Here is a 19,214-nt window from a genome sequence, read left to right as displayed (position 1 = left end):
TCAGTTTCCTCATCTATAAAATGAGAGGGGAAAAAAAAAGGAATCCACTCTAATATCTCTACCAAGAAAAACACAAAAGGAGTGACAAAGAGTTAGAAGATGCAACTGAAGAAAGAAAGAAAAAAAAAGACTCAAATATTTATTGCCCCATTTTATAGATAAGGAAACTGAGGCCAAGTGGTGTTAAATAACTTGCTCAGTATCACATCGCTAGTAAATTCTGGAGGCAGACTTTAAACTTAGGTCTTCTTAACTCCTAACTCAACAATCTCTACAATATGCCACCTAGTTGCTTAAGGAGAGATAACCTAGTGATTGTAACAGGATTTCTAGTTGAAATGCTCTAGGGTCATTATGAAAAAGCTAGATCACAGTCTTAAATGCTAAATGCAGAAGATATAGTTATTAGATTGAATATGGAATGATCATAGAGTATATCTTAAAAGTTCAATCAGGGAATAAAAAAACCAAGTGATTTACTTCTCCTTAAAACCATGTGGAAATGAAAGGTTGGGAGAACAGGACATCAGTAGGAGATTCTGGTTAATTAAGATTTCAGTGAATACTGGAGGGGGGAAAAGATTTATTAAATCCCATTCTGAGTATGTCACTTTGCTGGCCACTGTTCTCATTGAGTTAGAACATAGTGGCAGTCATCATTGCCTTTACAATCTGTAGAGGAGAGAAAGAGGTCAGAGAGGGAAGAAAAGGGAAGAAAGGAGAGGGAAAGATCAGATAACAGAAGGGTATAATACATACATATATATGTAATAAATCTTATTTATAGTAAATAAATTTTACTATACAGTTGTGTCATTAGTCACAAGTAACAATCAACGTCGATGCCATAGATTTAGTGAGAAGGTAACTACTTCAGAAGTCTTTTAGTGTGATCCTCTTTTATTTCAGATGAGGAAACTGAGGCCCCAGTGCTTATATTCAGGAGACCTCAGCTCTAATCCCAGCTTTGCACTAAATAGGAAATTACTTTTCTACTCTGGGACAGCTTTCTCAACTACAAAATATTACACTTAATGTCTGAGGCCTTTTCCAGTTCTAAAAGGTTTATGAATTAACAATCATCAGATGACAGTACTTTACACTCAACCCCAATTTAAGTCCTAGAGGTAAATTCTACCTTAACTCAACCTCCCCTTTACCCTTATAAGGACCAATTGCAGCAAAGAACTTTCTATACTCACCTATGCAATTTATGGGAAGTCACATATACATTTTGTGTGTGTTCACATAGTCAAAGTGTATTTGACAAGGGCGGTGGTAGGTTAGGAAAGATCTAGAGAGAATCTGGAGGCCAGAAAATAGACTGGAATTGGGTAAGGCAGGGTGTCCAGATGTGCTCTGATGATTTCACTTACTGTGGGCTTCTATTCCCATCTGTCCTGATGGAATAGCAGCTGGATGCCTCAGAAGCTGTTTCCCCTTTAGGACTTTCTGAATATGCAATATCTTTTCCAGCTGTTGAGAATTAGGAGCTGTTCATACCTGGTATAATAAGCAATTTGTTTAATTTGGTAGAAAAGGGGAATGGTTCAGCTATTGCTTTGCCCTCTGTCTCCCTCTGAGAAAATGCCTGACGATAAATAGTCCCAAAGAGACTGGGGGGAGGCGCAGGGGGGGGATGAAAACAGAATAGATAGACAGAGGTGGAGGGGAGGGAAGAGGGGGAGAGAGAGAGAGACAGAGAGAGACACACACAGAGACAGAGAAGCAGACAGAGATAGAGGTGGGGACAGGGGGAGAGAGGAAAGAGACAGACAGACAGAGACAGAGAAAGGAGAGTGACAGAAACAGAGAGACAGACAGAGAGGAGAGAGAGACAGATAGAGAAGAGAGACAGAAGACATAGAGAGAGAGAGACAGAGACAGAGATAGACAGATACAGAGGCAGATACTGACATAGGCAGATATAGACAGAGAGAGACAGAGACAGAGAGAGAAAGAGACACAGAGACAGATACAGAGAAAAGAAAATGAGAAAGAGAAATAGAAAGACAGAGACAGATACAGACAGAGAGAAAATGAGAGACAGGGGGGGAGAGAGAGAGAGAGAGAGAGAGAGAGAGAGAGAGAGAGAGAGAGAGAGAGAGAGGGAGAGAGAGAGAGAGAGAGAGAGAGAGAGAGAGAGAGAGAGAGAGAGGAGGGGGAGGGAGGGAGGGAGAGAGAGAGAGAGAGAGAGAGAGAGAGAGAAGAGAGAGAGAGAGAGAGAGAGAAGAGAGAGAGAGAGAGAGAGAGAAGAGAGAGAAGAGAGAGAGAGGAGGAGAGAGGAGAGAGAGAGAGAGAGGAGAGAGAGAGAGAGAGAGAGAGAGAGAGAGGGAGGGAGGGAGGGAGGGAGGGAGGGGAGGGGGAGGGAGGGAGAGAGAGAGAGAGAGATTTATTTTCATGTCATGTCAAAGAGCACTCTGGTACTATGGTTAAGGAGAGAAGGCAGACAGGTCTGTCTGAAGGAAAAAAAGCTGTTTTGTTTTGTGTTGCTTTTCTCAGGAAGAGGTACATCAGCTATAAGGGAGAGACAGCCATACAGGATAAAACCTTAGAGTTAGAGGTGCATGTTGGATCCATTTATATTTCTGCTTTAAATCTTTCCATAATCTGCTCCTCAAAAAATCAAATTATTAGTGGAATCACTGTCACAGTCACACTAGGATAGGTCCTCAGACACTAAAACATGTTTTCCAGCATGGATATGGTATAGTGGAAAAGGTACTGAATTTAAATCAGGATATATTTGGGTTCAAAGCCTGCTACAAACACCATATTAAAGCTAACTATGAGGTAACAAACTCAGCTTGTTTTCTAATCTGTAAAATGGGTATAATAATACCAGTGCCATTTCTCTCATGTGATTATTGTAAAGATCCATTGAGATTGTGTAGAAACATATATATGTATATACATATATACATACCCATACAATATCCTATATACACATGATACATATGTATGAATATATACATGATACATATTTATGAATATATACACATACACACTCACATATATACATTTATATGGGCTTCTAGATAAATTGTTGAAAAACAGATGGTGGGAATTGGAGGGAAAGGTCTAAACTTCAGAGTTGCTCTTTGCCTGTCACTGTATTTTGCTGTATCAAATTCCTCTAATGCTTAGATCCCACCCCATATCTCTTATTTTCTTTGTATTTCTTTAAGACTGCTCAAATCCCACTTTCTATAATAGTCTTGTCCCAGTCTCCATATCTGTTCATGCTTCCCCTTCCCCTTTTATTTGTTCTGAATATACATACATAAATACATATACATGGATATACATACATTCATTAAATAGATTTGGATTCTAATACTTTTTCCTTGTGCTACTATGGAACACTTCTTCTGAGTTTTAGTTTCTTCATCTGTAAAATGGAAATATTTATGATAACATCTCCATGGCCCTATATGAAACATAGTCATTGTTATAAGATGCTATATTGTTTTAGACTCAAACCTAAAGTATAAATTTTTTTTTAACCAAGCAGTAATTTGAGTATAGCTGCATGATACCAAACAGTTTTCAGTTTCATCCATCTCCCTCTAGTTTTGCTAGAATGAAATGAAACTTCAGGAATTTAATCTATTATCTCTAGAGCTAGATTCCAGGGACATCATGGGAGTTGAAAGTAGGAATTGCCCTGGTTAGGGAAAGCAAAGACATTTAAAATGATGAATCTGATCTGATGGACTCTTGTACTGGCTGGTTGTAACAGCAGATCTTTCTTGCCTGCTTGGTATTTGAGTTGAGGTGAGCAAATTACTTTCAACTCCCATTATGCTTCAGGTGTCTAGTTCTAGGGCCAGACTATATAGATTCATTTAGGCATTACCAGAAAAGTTTCACTTCTTGCATTCTTTGCAATAGAACCCCAATTTATATTTTCCATGAATAGCAAATTTTAAACCTTTTCTGTGCTGTTTGAGAAAGAACCACGACTTCATTCCCGAAGCCTTGCTTAGTTTTCCAATGTGTGTCTTTTTTTGAATTATTTCCTAATTTTTATGTTGCAAGTTGGTTTTTCTGACAGTTTCATTCACTATTTCTTTTTGTTTCTTCTTTTTCTCTCCATCCTTCCCTTTCCCGGCCCTTCTTTTCTGGCCTAATGCAGGCTGATAAGGTCAATGATGACTTCTACTCCAAACGACGACACCTGGCTGAGTTGGCGGCTAAGGGGAGCCTACCGCTTCATCCCGTGCGAGTAGAGGAAGGAGCCTCCGAGGGCTTTCAGTCCTGAGCATGGCCCTGCCAAGCAGAATGGGACAGAAGTCCCGGGTCAAACAAGACTCCACACACACACCCCTTGGCCTACAATTCCACCAACCAACTTCAAGAGCTGGGACCCCAGATGAGCCGTCCCTCCGGCGTCAGGCCTATGGCAACAAGGGCAAGCACGGCACAGACAGAGCCCACTTCTAGTGAGCCACTGGCAACGAGGAGCCAACACTTTATGCCCTCACAGCCATACTTCATCACCAACAGCAAAACAGAGGTGACTGTTTTGAATTGACACCAGAGAGAACATCTTGGAGAGCACACTCAACTGAGAGAGGCAAAAAACAAAATCTAAAAAACAGCTTCCTTCCCACCATCCCCCACACCCTCACACACAATACTTACAATCAGAACTGACACAACCAATAATTGAGGACTTGGAAATTTGCTTCTCTGGGTTACAACTGGCAATGAACAGCTGAGGAAAATCAAGACAGGGGCATTTAGCAATACATCGAAAGAGAAATTGAAAAACACCATGTGGATTTCAAAGCCTAGGCAGTGGCGAACTCACAAGCCCAACCCTTGTGTGACATTTTTTTCCTTTTTTTAACTTGAAATCGGGAATTCTTGATGAGAAGTAGCACAATCATTGTCTGATCCTACTTATGGGAGCAAAAGAGGGAGAAAGCATACACACATGTGTATACACACACACACACACACACACACACACACACACACACACAGACTGACAAAGAGACAGAGACAGTCACAGAGATGCAGAGAGACACACAGAGACGGAGAGAAAGAGAGAGAGCGAGAGCACAGGAGCACTCTCATGTGACACGTGAGAAAGAGGAGAAAATATATGAAAATGCATTGAATGCATTGTTTTGGCCAGGAATTTTATATCAAGGTTCTGAGTTCTTGGTCAATCTTAATTAACTGGTGATCAGGACACATGTACCTGTGACAAGCCCAGGGCAAAGGAACTCAGCCCCAGCCCTCACGCTTACTATACTTTCATATCATCACTGTTGGAAGCAAAAAATAAACAGACCCTAAACCCACAAATTGCTAATGAAAAGGAAAAAAAAAAGAGAGAGACAATTTCCTGTGATATCCATAAAAAAACTGTTGCAACTAAGTAAAGGGGTGAACTGTTGGGTGGGTGGGGGGTGGGGACAGTGGTTTAGAGAGTACTCAACCTTTTTAAAAAATCTCTATATAAAACCACAAAGAAAAACATCTACCTTTTCCTTTCACAATCTCCAAAATGAGAAAGATGCTGACACTTAAAACAAACAAATAAATAAATAGCAAACTAATCAACAAAAGGACTGTTTTGTTGGAGGGGGCAAAGGGGAGTAGCTGCCACTCCAGTTTGTACCCCCAACCTTTAAAAAAGGCTGTCTTCTCCCAAGAACAGAATCGAGTCTCACTTAACTGTCTGTTTCTGACTTCCCTTCACCTTAAGCGTGCTGCTGAATTTCAACTGCTTTGGACTGAAAATGACTTAAGCGTGGGTGGTGCCTTCAATGTGTCACTGGTGTTCAATGACAGTCTTGTTTTCCAAGTGCAACCTGTGTTCCTTTAGGCTTATTTCCTTCTGTTTTACTCAAGTAGAAGTTGTTTTCACACTTCCTTTCATTGACAAGTCCCATTCTATCCCTTTTCCCTTTCTCCCCCACCCTATCCACTAAGTGGCTGCAAAGCTAGGGGGTATGTAGGCAAGAAGACATGTTCCCCACCCAACAACCTTCAAGCCCTATGTGTTATTTGTTCTCTTCCCAGAATTCTTCTGGACCACACTTTGCTCAATGATAACTCCCAACTTGTTCATCAAAATTTCAAGCCTAAACATCTCTTTAATGGTATTTTAGAAGAAAGACACGTGGATCTCTTATGTTGTTTTACTTGGCCCTTTGTATTAATTGAGGGGAAAATGAGAGAGAGAGAGAGAGAGAGAGAGAGAGAGAGAGAGAGAGAGAGAGAGAGAGAGAGAGAGAGAGAGAGAGAGAGAGAGAGAGAGAGAGAGAGCACGCACAAAGGTAAAAAGGAAAGATTAAGGAGAGGTGGTTTCCAGTCCAAATGACTTAATTTTTAAAAGATGTCTTTTCGATCAAAAAGCATTTATTTTCTCTTCTTTCCAACTATCTCCATTAAAAAGGAAAAAGAAAATAAAAATTCTTGTAGAAAATATACATAAACAAAATAAAGCCCACATTGGCCCTGTAAAAAAATGGATGCTTTATACTGCATCTCAAGCCCATCATCTCTCTATCATGAAGTCTGTAGCATGCTTTATTATAGGTACTCAAGTCTTGGTGGGTCACTGATGAATGCATCAGAGATCTTATGTTTTTCAAATTTACCAAATGATTAACTTTAAATCAGCCACTCCATCCCAGGTCTCCCACCCCATTTTAGCTGGTAATAAAGGAGTCACCAAGGGATTCAGTGCTGCTCTGGTATTTTGCCAAAGAACAGCACCATTGTATCTTGACATCTCCTGAATACAAAGGGAAGCTTACTGAATCTTTTCCTGGTACAAACTCATGTCTTCAATTTCTCTTCAGATTTTTCTACCCCCCAATTCCAAAATTTCTCCTCTTTCTTTCATTCTTCATTTTTACTTCTCTCTCATATGTAATAGAAAGAACACTGTATGGAGTATTAGGAAACCAGGGTTCTAGTCCTGAGTCTACTCCCTAGTACTCTTGTGGCTTTGGGGAAATCCCTTCAATTGACCCAGGTCTGTTTTCTCATCTACAAAAATGAGCAAATCAGACTAGGTGATCTCCAAAGTCAGTTCCAATATTCTATGATTATAGTCTTCTTATTTGACCTTGGTCTCTCCCTCAGATTCCTTTCTTCTTCATTCAACTTATTCCCTCTATCATCCATGACCTCTTCTTTCCCCAAATAGCTCCTTCTGTCCCCAAACCTGCCCTTTCTCTCAGCTGAGCAATTCCTTTTTCTTCACCAGCTTCTGTTTCCTAATTGCCTCTTATCTCTCCAAAATTTTATCTTCCCCAAATTCCCTTTCCTGATTTTCAGCCTAAAGGGCTATCTGTCTGTCCATGGTTGCCTCAAATAGCCCACAGTCTCTTATTCCCAGCCTGTGGATCTCCTTCTGAAGAGTTGTAAAAATGTAAGTGGACACCCTGAGCCCTTTGAAACTGAACTCTCCTGCCAGGAGATCTGAAACCTTAGGAGCTTAAGAACAACTGCAATGAAGTTAATGAAGTGTGGTCTACTCTGGCACCAGATGAGTTACTGAAGATATGGGATGGGAAGTCTACAGACTGGCCTCTTTGCCTAAAGCCAGCTCTGACCATGCCTTCTCTTCCTGGAGCTAGGCTAATAATGGGAGCTTCTCCAAGGAAGGACTCTATAAACCTGCTGCTATTGGAAGGCAAGCTGGATGTGTGGAGTCTAAGATAGACAGGTAGAACTGCTAAGATCCTGTTATGGGGTAGAGATGCAGGGCAATGCTAGAAGGGAGAATCAAAGGTTGATATGATGGACCAGTTTTTCCTGCCTATCCCACTTGCCTTTCATTTAGTTCTGACTGCCATCCCAAACAGGTTATCTGTCTTGCTGGAACTGAAGATCGATTAAAATGATCAACTTTGGGCTACACCTGGCAACTGCATTCAAATCTCTCCCCATCCAGGTTTTTTTTTTTGTGTACTTGAGCATATTTTATGTGCAGATATTTTAGTAACTGTATGTTCTGTAAGTAACCCCGTGTTAATACTTGTTAACAACTGCAGAGTTTATGATACCAATAACACTTCCTACAATAAAGACAAAATGTTTGTTTGTTTTCTAAGAATGTTTCTTTGTAAACATATGTATTCATTATATTAATAAGAATTTCTTACCTGGCAATAAAACTGGATTATATGTGATGCTTCTGTCCCACCATGTGTGTTCCCCTACTTTATAATCTTCATTTAATTTCAGGAAAAACAACACAAAAAGAGGAAAGAGAAACATCTTTTGGCAAGTATAGTCAGATCCTTTATAGCCAGAATAGTTTGTGAATGAGAAGGTTGTAGTTGATTTTTCTGCTTAACTGAAAATTAAGCAAAAGCCTTTAAACATATTTTTGGTATGCTTTATGTTTACCACACCTTTGTTTCCCATTTTAAACCTGCCTCACTTCCTTGCCACACTACCCCACCCACACTCCTAGACAACCATCCCTTATTACAAAAGAATAAAAACGAGAAAAGAAAAAATTAAGCAAATTATCTAGCATATCAACTATATCTCACAGAATATGTACTGTTCTACATCCAAATTTCCTACCACTGAAATGAAGGAGGGAGATGAATTCTCTTATTTTTTCTTTGGAATTAGGCTTGGACACTATAATATCGGAGTATTCAGTTTTGGATATTTTGTTTGTTTTTCCCATTTGTTTTGTAGTTGTATATATTTGTTCTTAGTTCATTGACTAAGCTCATATAAAATTTCCCATATTTCTCTTTATTCTTTATATTTATAATCTCTTACAGCATATTCATGTATCACAATTTATTTTGTCATTCCATAATTAATGAGCATCTACTTTGTTTCTAGTTCTTTGCTAGTATAAAAATGAGAGGAGAATTTTGTTTTTTGTTTGAACTCTCATTTAAAAAAAAATAATTCCATTGATGCCTTTGGTTTTTACAACAATTATTTTCAGAAAATATCCCCTCAGCACATATGTGTGGGTGTGCACATATATACAGAAACACACACACGTTATTAATGAACCCTGACAAGAAAGGAAAACAGCTAAGTGAAAACAACCTACACAGTAACCATACTTGGCAGTGTATTATTCCTGTAGCTCCTCATGTCTTTGATAAGTAATATAATAATAATAATTGTATTGCACTTTAAGTTTTGCAAAGCACATTGTATTCACAAATTTTTCACATTGAGTCTCACAACAACCCAAAGAGGGGTGTTGTTATTATCCCCATTTTAAAAAAATGAGGAAACCGAGACTGACAGATTAAAACATTTGTCCAGTCACACAGCTAGTAAGTTATCTGAGATAGGATTTGAATTTCTTCCTGCTTTTTTTTTTTTTAATTTAGCACTATATGATCTGTACCATTTATTTGCCTGAGCCTTCATTCTTAAGTCTTCTTAGAGATCTGAGTTCATTTTAGTGCCTTAGGAAACATACAAAGTCCAAAGGAAAGGAAGTGAATCTTTTGAAGATCAATGATTACTACACAGGATTGTAGTTAAGTAGTGTAAATTTATACTGAATGTGACCTAAACTCAGCATATCCTTTGAACCTTGGTCATTTTTCTTATCAGCTAGCTCCAGTGATATTTGCCAATATATGCTAAAAAATTGCTCTATAGGAAAAATTTTTCATCTAACTAAGAAATAGTAGTCATAGGCTTATAGGATCCCCAAATCCCTAAGAAAACTCTACTAAGAATCCAATTAAGATGCACAAATCTAAGAAAGGAAGGGAAAGTGAAGACTTTTCATGATAAGTTATTTTTCTATGACCGGTACTTGGACATGTCACTAGTCTACATGAAATTTTCCATCACACAAAAGCATCAGACTCTTTTTGAGTCATAGATATGAAGATACATATGCTTTAGCAACATTTAGGATATATGAATATATGAATATGGTGTTATTCAGATATACACGTATGTCTCAGGATGCCTCTTGGATCATAGAATCATAGATTTAAAATGGGAAGGTACAGTTCTCAAGAAGCCATTCCCTCATTTTAATAAACAAACTGAATTCCAAGGAGATTATATGACTTGCTCAGAGACATACAAGTATTAAGAAGATCTAGAATCCAAACTAACTCTTCTAACTCCAAATCCTAGTCTTTTTCATTGAACCATGTTGTTGAACCATTTCACTGAAACATGGACAGTACAGGGTTAATAAATGTTAGGGCTAGTAGAGATACTTCAACAAAATGTTAGGGGCTATTAAAGGAATTGAATGTTTAGATCACAGAATAGAGATTGGTGTAGGATGCAGCCTAAGAAAAACAGATATCTGTCGAGAAAGCAAAGAAGTCAATGGTTCAAAAACAGAGATTTGAGAAAACAAACCCAGCTATTTTACTATGCTTATGGTTTAGAAAACTCTGCTACCTGCATATGTTTATCCAGATGAACATTGTATTATTCTCCCTTTGCAGCACTCCCTCCCCACTTTCTTTTTCTCTTTGCCTAAATAATAGGGTAGGCTGGAATTGGAACAAACAATAGAACCAGGAGTTAAGAAGTATTGGTATCTATCTCTGTTCTAGTAGTCACTATCTAGCTTAATGAAATGGGATACATTCATTTGGAGGGACTCATTTTGCTCATCTCTAAAATGCAGAATTTGAACAAGATGATTTTTTTCTTCTCTAAAATTCTGATTTTAGGTCAGGACATTGCCACCATTGACTTTTAACATATGGAATTATTGTTGACAATTGGTTGTTGTTTGCCAGATATTTGATCAGAGAAGCCAGATGTTAGGAGAGAACTATGGGGGATGATTGGAACTATAATTTCATTGATATGGAGGAACTCCTAAATAAGAAAATTCCAATTCTACGAATGCATGTATCTTCCCCATGACTTATAGTCTTAGAGAATTATCTGGGTGCACTGAAAGGTTAAAGAAGTTATCCAAAGTCACAATACAGTTTGTGTCAGAACTGAGACTTTAAGCCAGATTTTCCTGACTCTAAAGCCTCTCTATCCACTGTTATACTGTCTCTATGACCAATCTTTTCTTGAATTAGTATACATATGAGCTTTCATTTGCATAATATGAGTTAGGAAATAAAATAAATGCTGCTTTCTTTTTGGTGCCTTTTTATATACCCAATAAGTGATGACCATGAATTATGTGCAACAATATAATCTGAAAAAATGGCACCCATTCCTTTCAGTTACTGGACTTAAAGTAAACTCCACTGTAGTACTACATGATAGATGTTTTAGTCATTTCAGACCATCGCTGAAGTTCAAGTACCACTTGGAATTTCTCACGTGCAATTTAAATAGATTGCAGCCTTCAAAAGTGACATATGGATTATGTACTCATCTGAGCAATATACCAGGTTGTGTAGGGAAGTGCTCTTCTAGGGAATAAAATTTGTTAATATAGGATTATTTTAGTAGGAAGAGAACTCTCATCCTCTTCTTCCTCCTTCTGCTGCTACTATTGCTACTAATATTACAACTTATGCTGATATTCTTATTGCTGACTACTTATACTGTTATTACTACAACTACTGCTACTTTTGATATTACTTCTGCTATTGTTACTAGTACTATGACATCATGAGGATCAACCTATCAAGATAGGCTAGGAGCTGACATGTGGACTAGGTCTTGAAAGAAACTAAGGATTCTAGGACACAAAAATGAAGAGCAGTGCATCCCATAAAAAAGGGGAAAAACCTGTACACAGTCATAGAGATGAAGGATGGATTACTTCAATACCACTTACAGCAAATGGACTTGAAGTCCTTAAGCAAAGGCTAGTTGTCAGACATATTATAGATAAAGATTCTTCCTAGGGTATGGGTTGAAAAAATAATCTCCTAAAGGTACTTCTAGGCTCTGGGCTTTTGTGGTATTGTGTGTATGTGTGCGTATGGAAGAGGATGGAAGTAGCAATGGTGGTGGTGCTGGAATAGAATGGTGGTGGTGGAATAGCAAAGCATTACTCTTATTGATATATTGTTTTATGATCCATTTAATTTTTTTTCAAGCTTGGATTTGTCAGCCCTAAGTGTGGTTGGCAGAATGCACAGTTTTCCTTCCCTTCCAACATCTGGCATTTTTGCCCTTTGCCCACATCTAACAGTCTGGTTGTAATGAATCAACATTTTCTGTATATTCATTAAATATGGACTACCTCCAATCCTGTGGTGAGGTCAAGTTAATTCCTTTGTCCAAGGGCACAGATGGTTAGACACTGCCAAGTCTGCATATGACCTTCTTAACCTTAAATCAACTCACTTAACCCTTGTAAGAGAAATACATTTAATCACCAGAATGTTCCCAGAGAAGCAGCCATGGGACCACTCAGAAAAGCAGCAATTGAACCAGGATTAGACTGAATGACAGTTCAGTTGGCCCTGGTGTCCAGAATTTCAAGATCTGGACCTTAGCTAATGATTTCACATCGAGTCCCTATACTTCAAACATATCCTTTTGAAATGTGTAGCATAGAAGTATTCCACATTCCCCAGAGATTCACAGCCCACTTAAATTGCATTGTTGACTTCCCAAAGGCCACCAAATCCCAGAGCCAAGACTGTGCTCAGCTGGAAATAAGATAGGCCACATATATCTATATCTCCTTGGATGACTCACAATATCCATATGTTGCATATTGTTGGATGATGCAGGCCCAATTCTCCTTGCCTTAAATTCTGGTTTCCTGAGGAACATTTTTTTGAATGCCTTCCTCAGTCAGTCAAATAAGTTCTATATTCCGAGGAATGGCCTTTAGTGGGCATATTGGATAGACTTGGGTTTGGAGTCAGGAAGATCTGAGTTCAATTCTGTTTTTGATGTTTACTAATTCTATGAATCTGGACAAGTCACCTAACCTCTCAGTCTCAGTTTTCTTATCTTTAAGATGGGGATAATAAGAGTGCTACTACTAGTACTACTACTAGTACTACTACAACCGCTACTACTACAACAACTACTACTACTATTACAATGATGATTGATATGACTTCTTCTGCTACAACTACTTTACCTACACTGATATTACTGCTTCTGCTACTACTACTATTACTAGCATTACTGATAATGATTTTACTACTTCTATTATTATTGCTGTTATTACTAAAATTCCTAAGACAACTATTACTAATACTAATACTGAAGGGTTGTGGTCCCTTTAAGAAACTGTATTTCCTATTGCTTCTGTGATTCCTTTCAGATTCCCAGCCCCTCCTGGCTGAGGCATATCCTCCCCAGACAAGTTGTCTTTCCAGGATGCCAGAGCCTTTGATTCAATTACAAATCCTGGTCAAAAGGCATCCCTTTAAATTCCAATTAGGAGATTGAGGCTCTCTCAGCCCCCACTAGATATGAGCCAACTTGGGGTCTCCCAGTCCCCACTAAGACACCCAATATAATAAGCTCCTATCAACTAAGGTCTTTGTAGATGGACCTTGGCAGCTTCCTTTGCTACCAGGACCTTCTATCCACTGAGAACTGCATTCTCAGTGCAAAACTTCATTTTCCATAGATCTTCCCACTGGAATAATATTCTTTTCCAGTGTTATCCTCTCTTTATCCTTACCCATTTCCTAACCAAATAGGTATGTCTCTCTGTCAGGATTTCTAACCTAACTTCCCAATCCCCATAATAACTCTTTTATCAATCTAGATTTTCAGGTCTGTAAATTCCTTGACAGAGAACATTTGTGCCACCAGAAGTGAGTCCCCCAAAACTCCCTACCCTTGTGCCAAATCCCTAGGGGTTGCAGGGAAGCCAAACCTCTCCATTTGGTTCTCTGAACCTCAAACCTGCCACTAGATCTTATCATTTAACTCCCTGACCACCAGAAACCCTAATCTCATTTTGGTTCTCTAAATCTAGACCTTATTACTACCACCACCACTAACTACCATTAGAAATGATACTATTACTATTACTTTTAATTTCCTTTGAGTTTCTTTGGACAACAAAATAAGTTTGATCAATACCATAATACATAAATATTTTGAAGTGAGTACGACACCAAGGATCTAGTGTATACGTTTGTTAAAGAGGACATTCTGATACTAGGTTCTAGACTCTAAGGCTTATAAAAGTCTGTTACATATACTTAGAATAAGAATGAAAAAAGGAATGAATAGAAAAGCCAGCATTAAATGATTATTATGTGCTAAACAATGTTATAAAGGTCAGAGAGACATAAACACAAGTAAGTATAGTTCCTGTCCTTAAGAAGTGTATGTTCTAATAGAGGAAGGTTCTAATATTTAGGGTAGTGATGGACAGGGGAATGGTATTTTGATCTGGGAAATCACAAAGATGGTCAATAAAGACAGAGGGTAATTGATTTATTTTGAGGGAATAGTCATAAAAATCTAATTATTTTTCTGAGAGTTGATGGCTGAAAGTGGGCCTATAGGGCCTTATAGGGAAGGATAATGTATAGGATTCTCCACTTAGCTGCTAAAGTCATTTTCCTAAAGCACAAGTCAAACCAAATATCTACCCTGTTCAATAAATTCCAATGGTTCCTTATCATCTCCAGTATTAAATTTAAAATCTTCTATTTGTTATTTAAAACCCTTCATAATCTATTCCTTTTTCTAGGCTTCCCTCCTTTCATCCTTTGTACTCTTTAATACATTGCTATCTACCTTTTTGCTATCTATTCCTTGATCTAGACACTGTCTTTGGGCAGTTTCACTGGTTCTCTCATTCATGGAATGTGCTCCTTCCTCCTGTCCTCCCAGACTTCCATTAATTCCCAACAAAAACACTACCCTCTGCAGGAAGCTTTCCCCAATCCCTCTTAATTCTAATGCCTTTCCTCTATTGATTATTTCTTCTTTATATAATGCATACATAGTTGCTTACATCTTTTTTCCCCATTAAATTAGGAACTTCTTGAGATCAGAGATGGTCCATTTGCCTTTCTTTGAATCTCCTATATCTGACATATAGTAGGTTCTTAATAAATGTTTGTTGATTGACTAATTGGGATAAAGATTGACATGCTAAATCTTTTACTCCTTCTTGGTGAAATAAACATTTTGAGAGATATCATTAATACTCTGAGGGTGGTACTTTTAAATCTGGATTTTCAGAATCTGCATTATATACTCTTTGTATTACATATTATGAATGTTTCATTTTGAGTTTGCTAATTCCTACTGAACCAAAAGTCACCTCCTAAAAGTAGTAATTTAGCTAATACCATAGAAAGTAAACATAAAATAAGTGTAATAGGGAGAGCAAAGCTATTATTAGAAAATTTCAGCAATATTTAATTTACTTATCAAATATAATTCTTTTAACAATGGAAAAATAATTTATTTTTATTAAATTCTTAACTATGCAAACCACTGTCCTAAGCACTAGGGATGGGAATAAATAATCAACAGTCTCTGCTCTTAGGATTATTGCTTGGTCATTTTCAGTCATAATTTGGTCATTTCAATTTTTACTACCCCATTTAGGGTTTTCTTGGCAGAGATATTTTCCTGGCAGAAATAGTGGAGTGATTTGCTATTTCCTTCTCCAATGACTTGCCACTTTACAGATGAGGATATTGAGGCAAACAGGGCATCAAATATACTTTTAAATATGTTTTCTAGTATTTTTATTACCCAACCTAAAAAAAAGTTTTTCATTAGTGTAAATAATTGGAAGGTGACTACATTTAGTCCACTCTTGTTTATGGGCAATATATCCTTCCCTCTCCCACCCCCATAAGTCTGGAAGTTTTTTTTTTAGCTTCTGAAAAAGCACTTCTTATTATAGGGAGTGAATAGCTTAAGCCAAAGGATAATCTAGTTCAATTAGTTAACCATCAATGTTCTAATCCTGGTATAAAAGGCAATATTTTTAAGGGATTCCTGCTATGAAGAAATTCATATGTACTTTATTTATTTCCATCTGTTTATTGGTGAGATATCAATGATTCAGTTCCTCTTCCTTCTTTTTTGATTTTCTTTGGGGAAAGAAGGGAAAACACATTTTCACAAATTTTCATAAAATTCTTACTCTCTTCTTTCCTGGTTTTCCAATTTTTTGGGGGGGGTAGGAATTTTAGGTATTAATTCAGATATCTATGATGTGATAGTTAAATAGTGTTTTCAAATAAATTTTTGGATTAATGTATCAGTGAACTAAAAACATAAAAGGAGTCAACAGTGAGATGACAGGCAAAAAAGGATTGTGATCTGGGACTACATTAATGGAGACATACATAGCTTCCAAAAATAAGAAAGTATTCATTTATTGTACTCTGTCCTAGTTAGACCACAAGTAATATGATATATATATAATAAATTCTAGATACCACAATTTAGGAAGAACATTTGTAAGCTAAGGAAGGAAATAAGGCCAGCTCTGAGTTCTTAACATATAAGGATCAATTGATTCTAGTACCTTCTGTCAGTTGATTATCTCCAACTTATCCTGTATGTATCTTGCCTTTAGACTCTGAGTTCCTTGGGAGAAGGAACTGTCTTTCTTCATATTTCTATCATTTAGCACAGTGACTGGGACATAGCAAATGCTCAATAAATGTTTACTGACTGAATAAATGGAAGGAAGAAGTAGGACTTAGCTTAGAGAAAGACTCAGGGGACCATGACTGCTACCCTCCTGTTGTGAAAGCTTGTCTTGAGAAAGGGGTATGCCCCAGAAGGAAGAACTGGGAGAATGGATAGAAGTTGAAAAGCAGCAAATTTAGGCGGCATGTCAGGAAAAACTCATTAGAAAAAGATATCCAAAAGCGGAATAACTTGCATTGTAATGGTTTCCTTCTGACTGAAGTCTTATCAAAAAGGCTAGCTGACCCTTTGCTATGTATTTTGGAGAGGGGTTTCTTTTTCTTGTATGGGTTGAATTAGATAGTCATTCAGGTCCCTCCCATTTCAAAAGTAGTAAGATTCTGTGATTGCCCAAACCCCTCTGCAAGATTGCTTTTTATATTGTGGTGTAGGGAGAGGAGGGAGGAAAGTCTCTTTGAAAGAATAGCATATAAATTCTAAGACTTGGTGCCTCATTCTTTCCCTTGTCAGATTCTAATTTCTAGACTGGAGATACAGCTGAGTTTAAATAAAGCATTTCACATCAAGAAATGTCATCGATGTTGGAAATAATTTTGTCTTATTCCCTTCAATTTTCCCTCTGGGCTAATCCTGAGGTTTCAGTCAGATTCAGATTTTAATAATGCTATATATATATATATATATATATACACACACACACACACACACACACACACACACACACACACACACACACACACATATACACCCACCACACACACACACACACATAATATTGTTCTTTGTTTTTGTGAAAAGCAGAAATATATTTCTTTCATTCACTCTGAAAAACTAAATGTGCAGAATCTAAACAGATGATTTATGAGGTGAAGATGCCTTTTTTATGGTCACTTCTATTTTCTCAATTCCTCTGCTGACTTGTAAAAGGTGATTGAACAATGCTCCTGACATTCTAAGAGTTAGGCCCCACATATAAATTGCAGGTTGAGTGGACAATTTCAGATACAGAGTTCCAAGCCCCAAACAGAAAAGCCAGGCAGGTATTTCTATCGATTGTGTGAGCTTCTGTTTTGTTAATAAGAACATACTACTGTGCTTTTGGAGACCCCTTATTATTTCATAAGTCAGAATAATGCAAAATTACCCCTCTTCTGCATGCTTCTCACTTGAAGCAGACTACAGAATAAAGTGAATCCTTCTCAGTAACTAGAGACATGCCTAGAGAAGTTTTGCTATTGAAGGTTTAATCCCCATTGATTGAAATCTAATTGGATAGGAATTTGTTGATGTAGTTTTGACTATTTCCTGACTTCCTTCATGTCACTAGAACAGAGATTCTTTTTTTTTAAAAGAAGATTTATAATTTTATTGGTAAAATTATTTATTTTTTCTGATTCAAGACATAATAATAAATTTATTCATACATCCAACGAGCATTTATTAATGGATTTCTATGTGCCAGGAATTGTAGGTGCTGGGGATAAAAAGACAAAAAATGAAATAGTCCCTGACTTCAAGAATATTATGTTCTGGTACCCAAAACATGAAGTTAGGATATCCAGCTTTTAATATTTACACTCTGGAATCTTGCACAAATCACTTTACCTCTCAGAATCTCAGTTTTTTTCATCTGTAAAAAGCACACAAGTGTCTCCAATTGCTATAATAAGGAAAATAATTTTTAAAATCCGAAAGCTCTTAATAATTATTGTAAAACAGGGATTTTTAAACTTTAACACCCCTTTAGGCAAAAATGATTTCATTTTTGTCTTTGGATCCTCAGTACCTTGCATGTACCTGACACAAAGTAAATACTTGCTGATTGATTAATTGATTAATCAATGTTACTCATGTGACTGAGTCAATTCATTTAGTGTGGTGAAAAGAGTACTATATTTACAGTTGGAGGATCTGCTATTCACTGCTTTGGGGGTACATTATTTAACTTTTCTGGACCTCAGTTTTTCATCTGTAAAGTGAAAGAAATGTATTACATGATCTTTGAGGTTCCTTCTAATTTGCATATCCTATGATTCTTTAATTCTACAAATAAACCTTCCTTTCCATTAGCCTTTATGACTGGCAACAGAGAAATCAACTGTAGCTTATGCTTTCCTGCTGTATTTTTTTTTTTGAGGGGGATAATAAAACAATAGGGGAAATCTATATTTCACCAGTAAACTTTTAATCATCTGAGAGAATTTTTTTTTTATTGTGGATTTATTCTGAATATTAAGCTCCATGGAAAATGGCTATTTGGGAAGATACTATAATCTGACACTTTTAAGTGCTAATTCTGACAAATAGTAGCTAACTTAGAGGAATCCATATCTTCCAGCAAAGTGACTTACACATTTGTCCCCAAGGATGGAGGCCTGGCTTTTTTTTTTAGTCCTTTGAATCATAATTTTCATCCTTTGCCTTGAATCATCATTCACCTCTACACTAAAAGGTGGGTATTATTTCACATTAATGGGAGTAGACATTTCATTAGAGGAGATGGTTTTCAGGAACTGATATAGTGAGTTTTCTGCCAATTTACAAAAGAAGAAGAAGGGAGTGATTTTCCAATTGGAAGTCTATTACTTCTTTTTCCACCAATTTTCTTTGTCATGAAATTCTCACTATTGATTACTTTGGATTTTCTCCAAATCTGGTTTATAAAAATGATAAAATAGTCTACACCAAAT

General features: G+C 37.2%; 1 protein-coding gene across 1 annotated transcript in view; it reads left to right on the top strand.

The window, feature by feature from the left end:
- Positions 1-4,887, top strand: part of SHISA9 (shisa family member 9) — a 450,272-nt gene extending 445,385 nt beyond the window's left edge. The window contains 4 exon segments of the mRNA XM_074280583.1: positions 4,139-4,237; positions 4,239-4,370; positions 4,372-4,428; positions 4,430-4,887. Coding sequence (XP_074136684.1) covers positions 4,139-4,237; positions 4,239-4,370; positions 4,372-4,428; positions 4,430-4,537 — 396 coding nt within the window. The 3' untranslated portion in view covers positions 4,538-4,887.
- Positions 4,888-19,214: the final 14,327 nt, after the last annotated feature.

Source organism: Sminthopsis crassicaudata, chromosome 1 (genome assembly GCF_048593235.1).
Source record: "Sminthopsis crassicaudata isolate SCR6 chromosome 1, ASM4859323v1, whole genome shotgun sequence".
Classification (NCBI taxonomy): Eukaryota; Metazoa; Chordata; class Mammalia; order Dasyuromorphia; family Dasyuridae; genus Sminthopsis; species Sminthopsis crassicaudata.
Note: the sequence above shows the minus strand (reverse complement) of the source record. Positions and strands in the feature narration are given on the sequence as shown.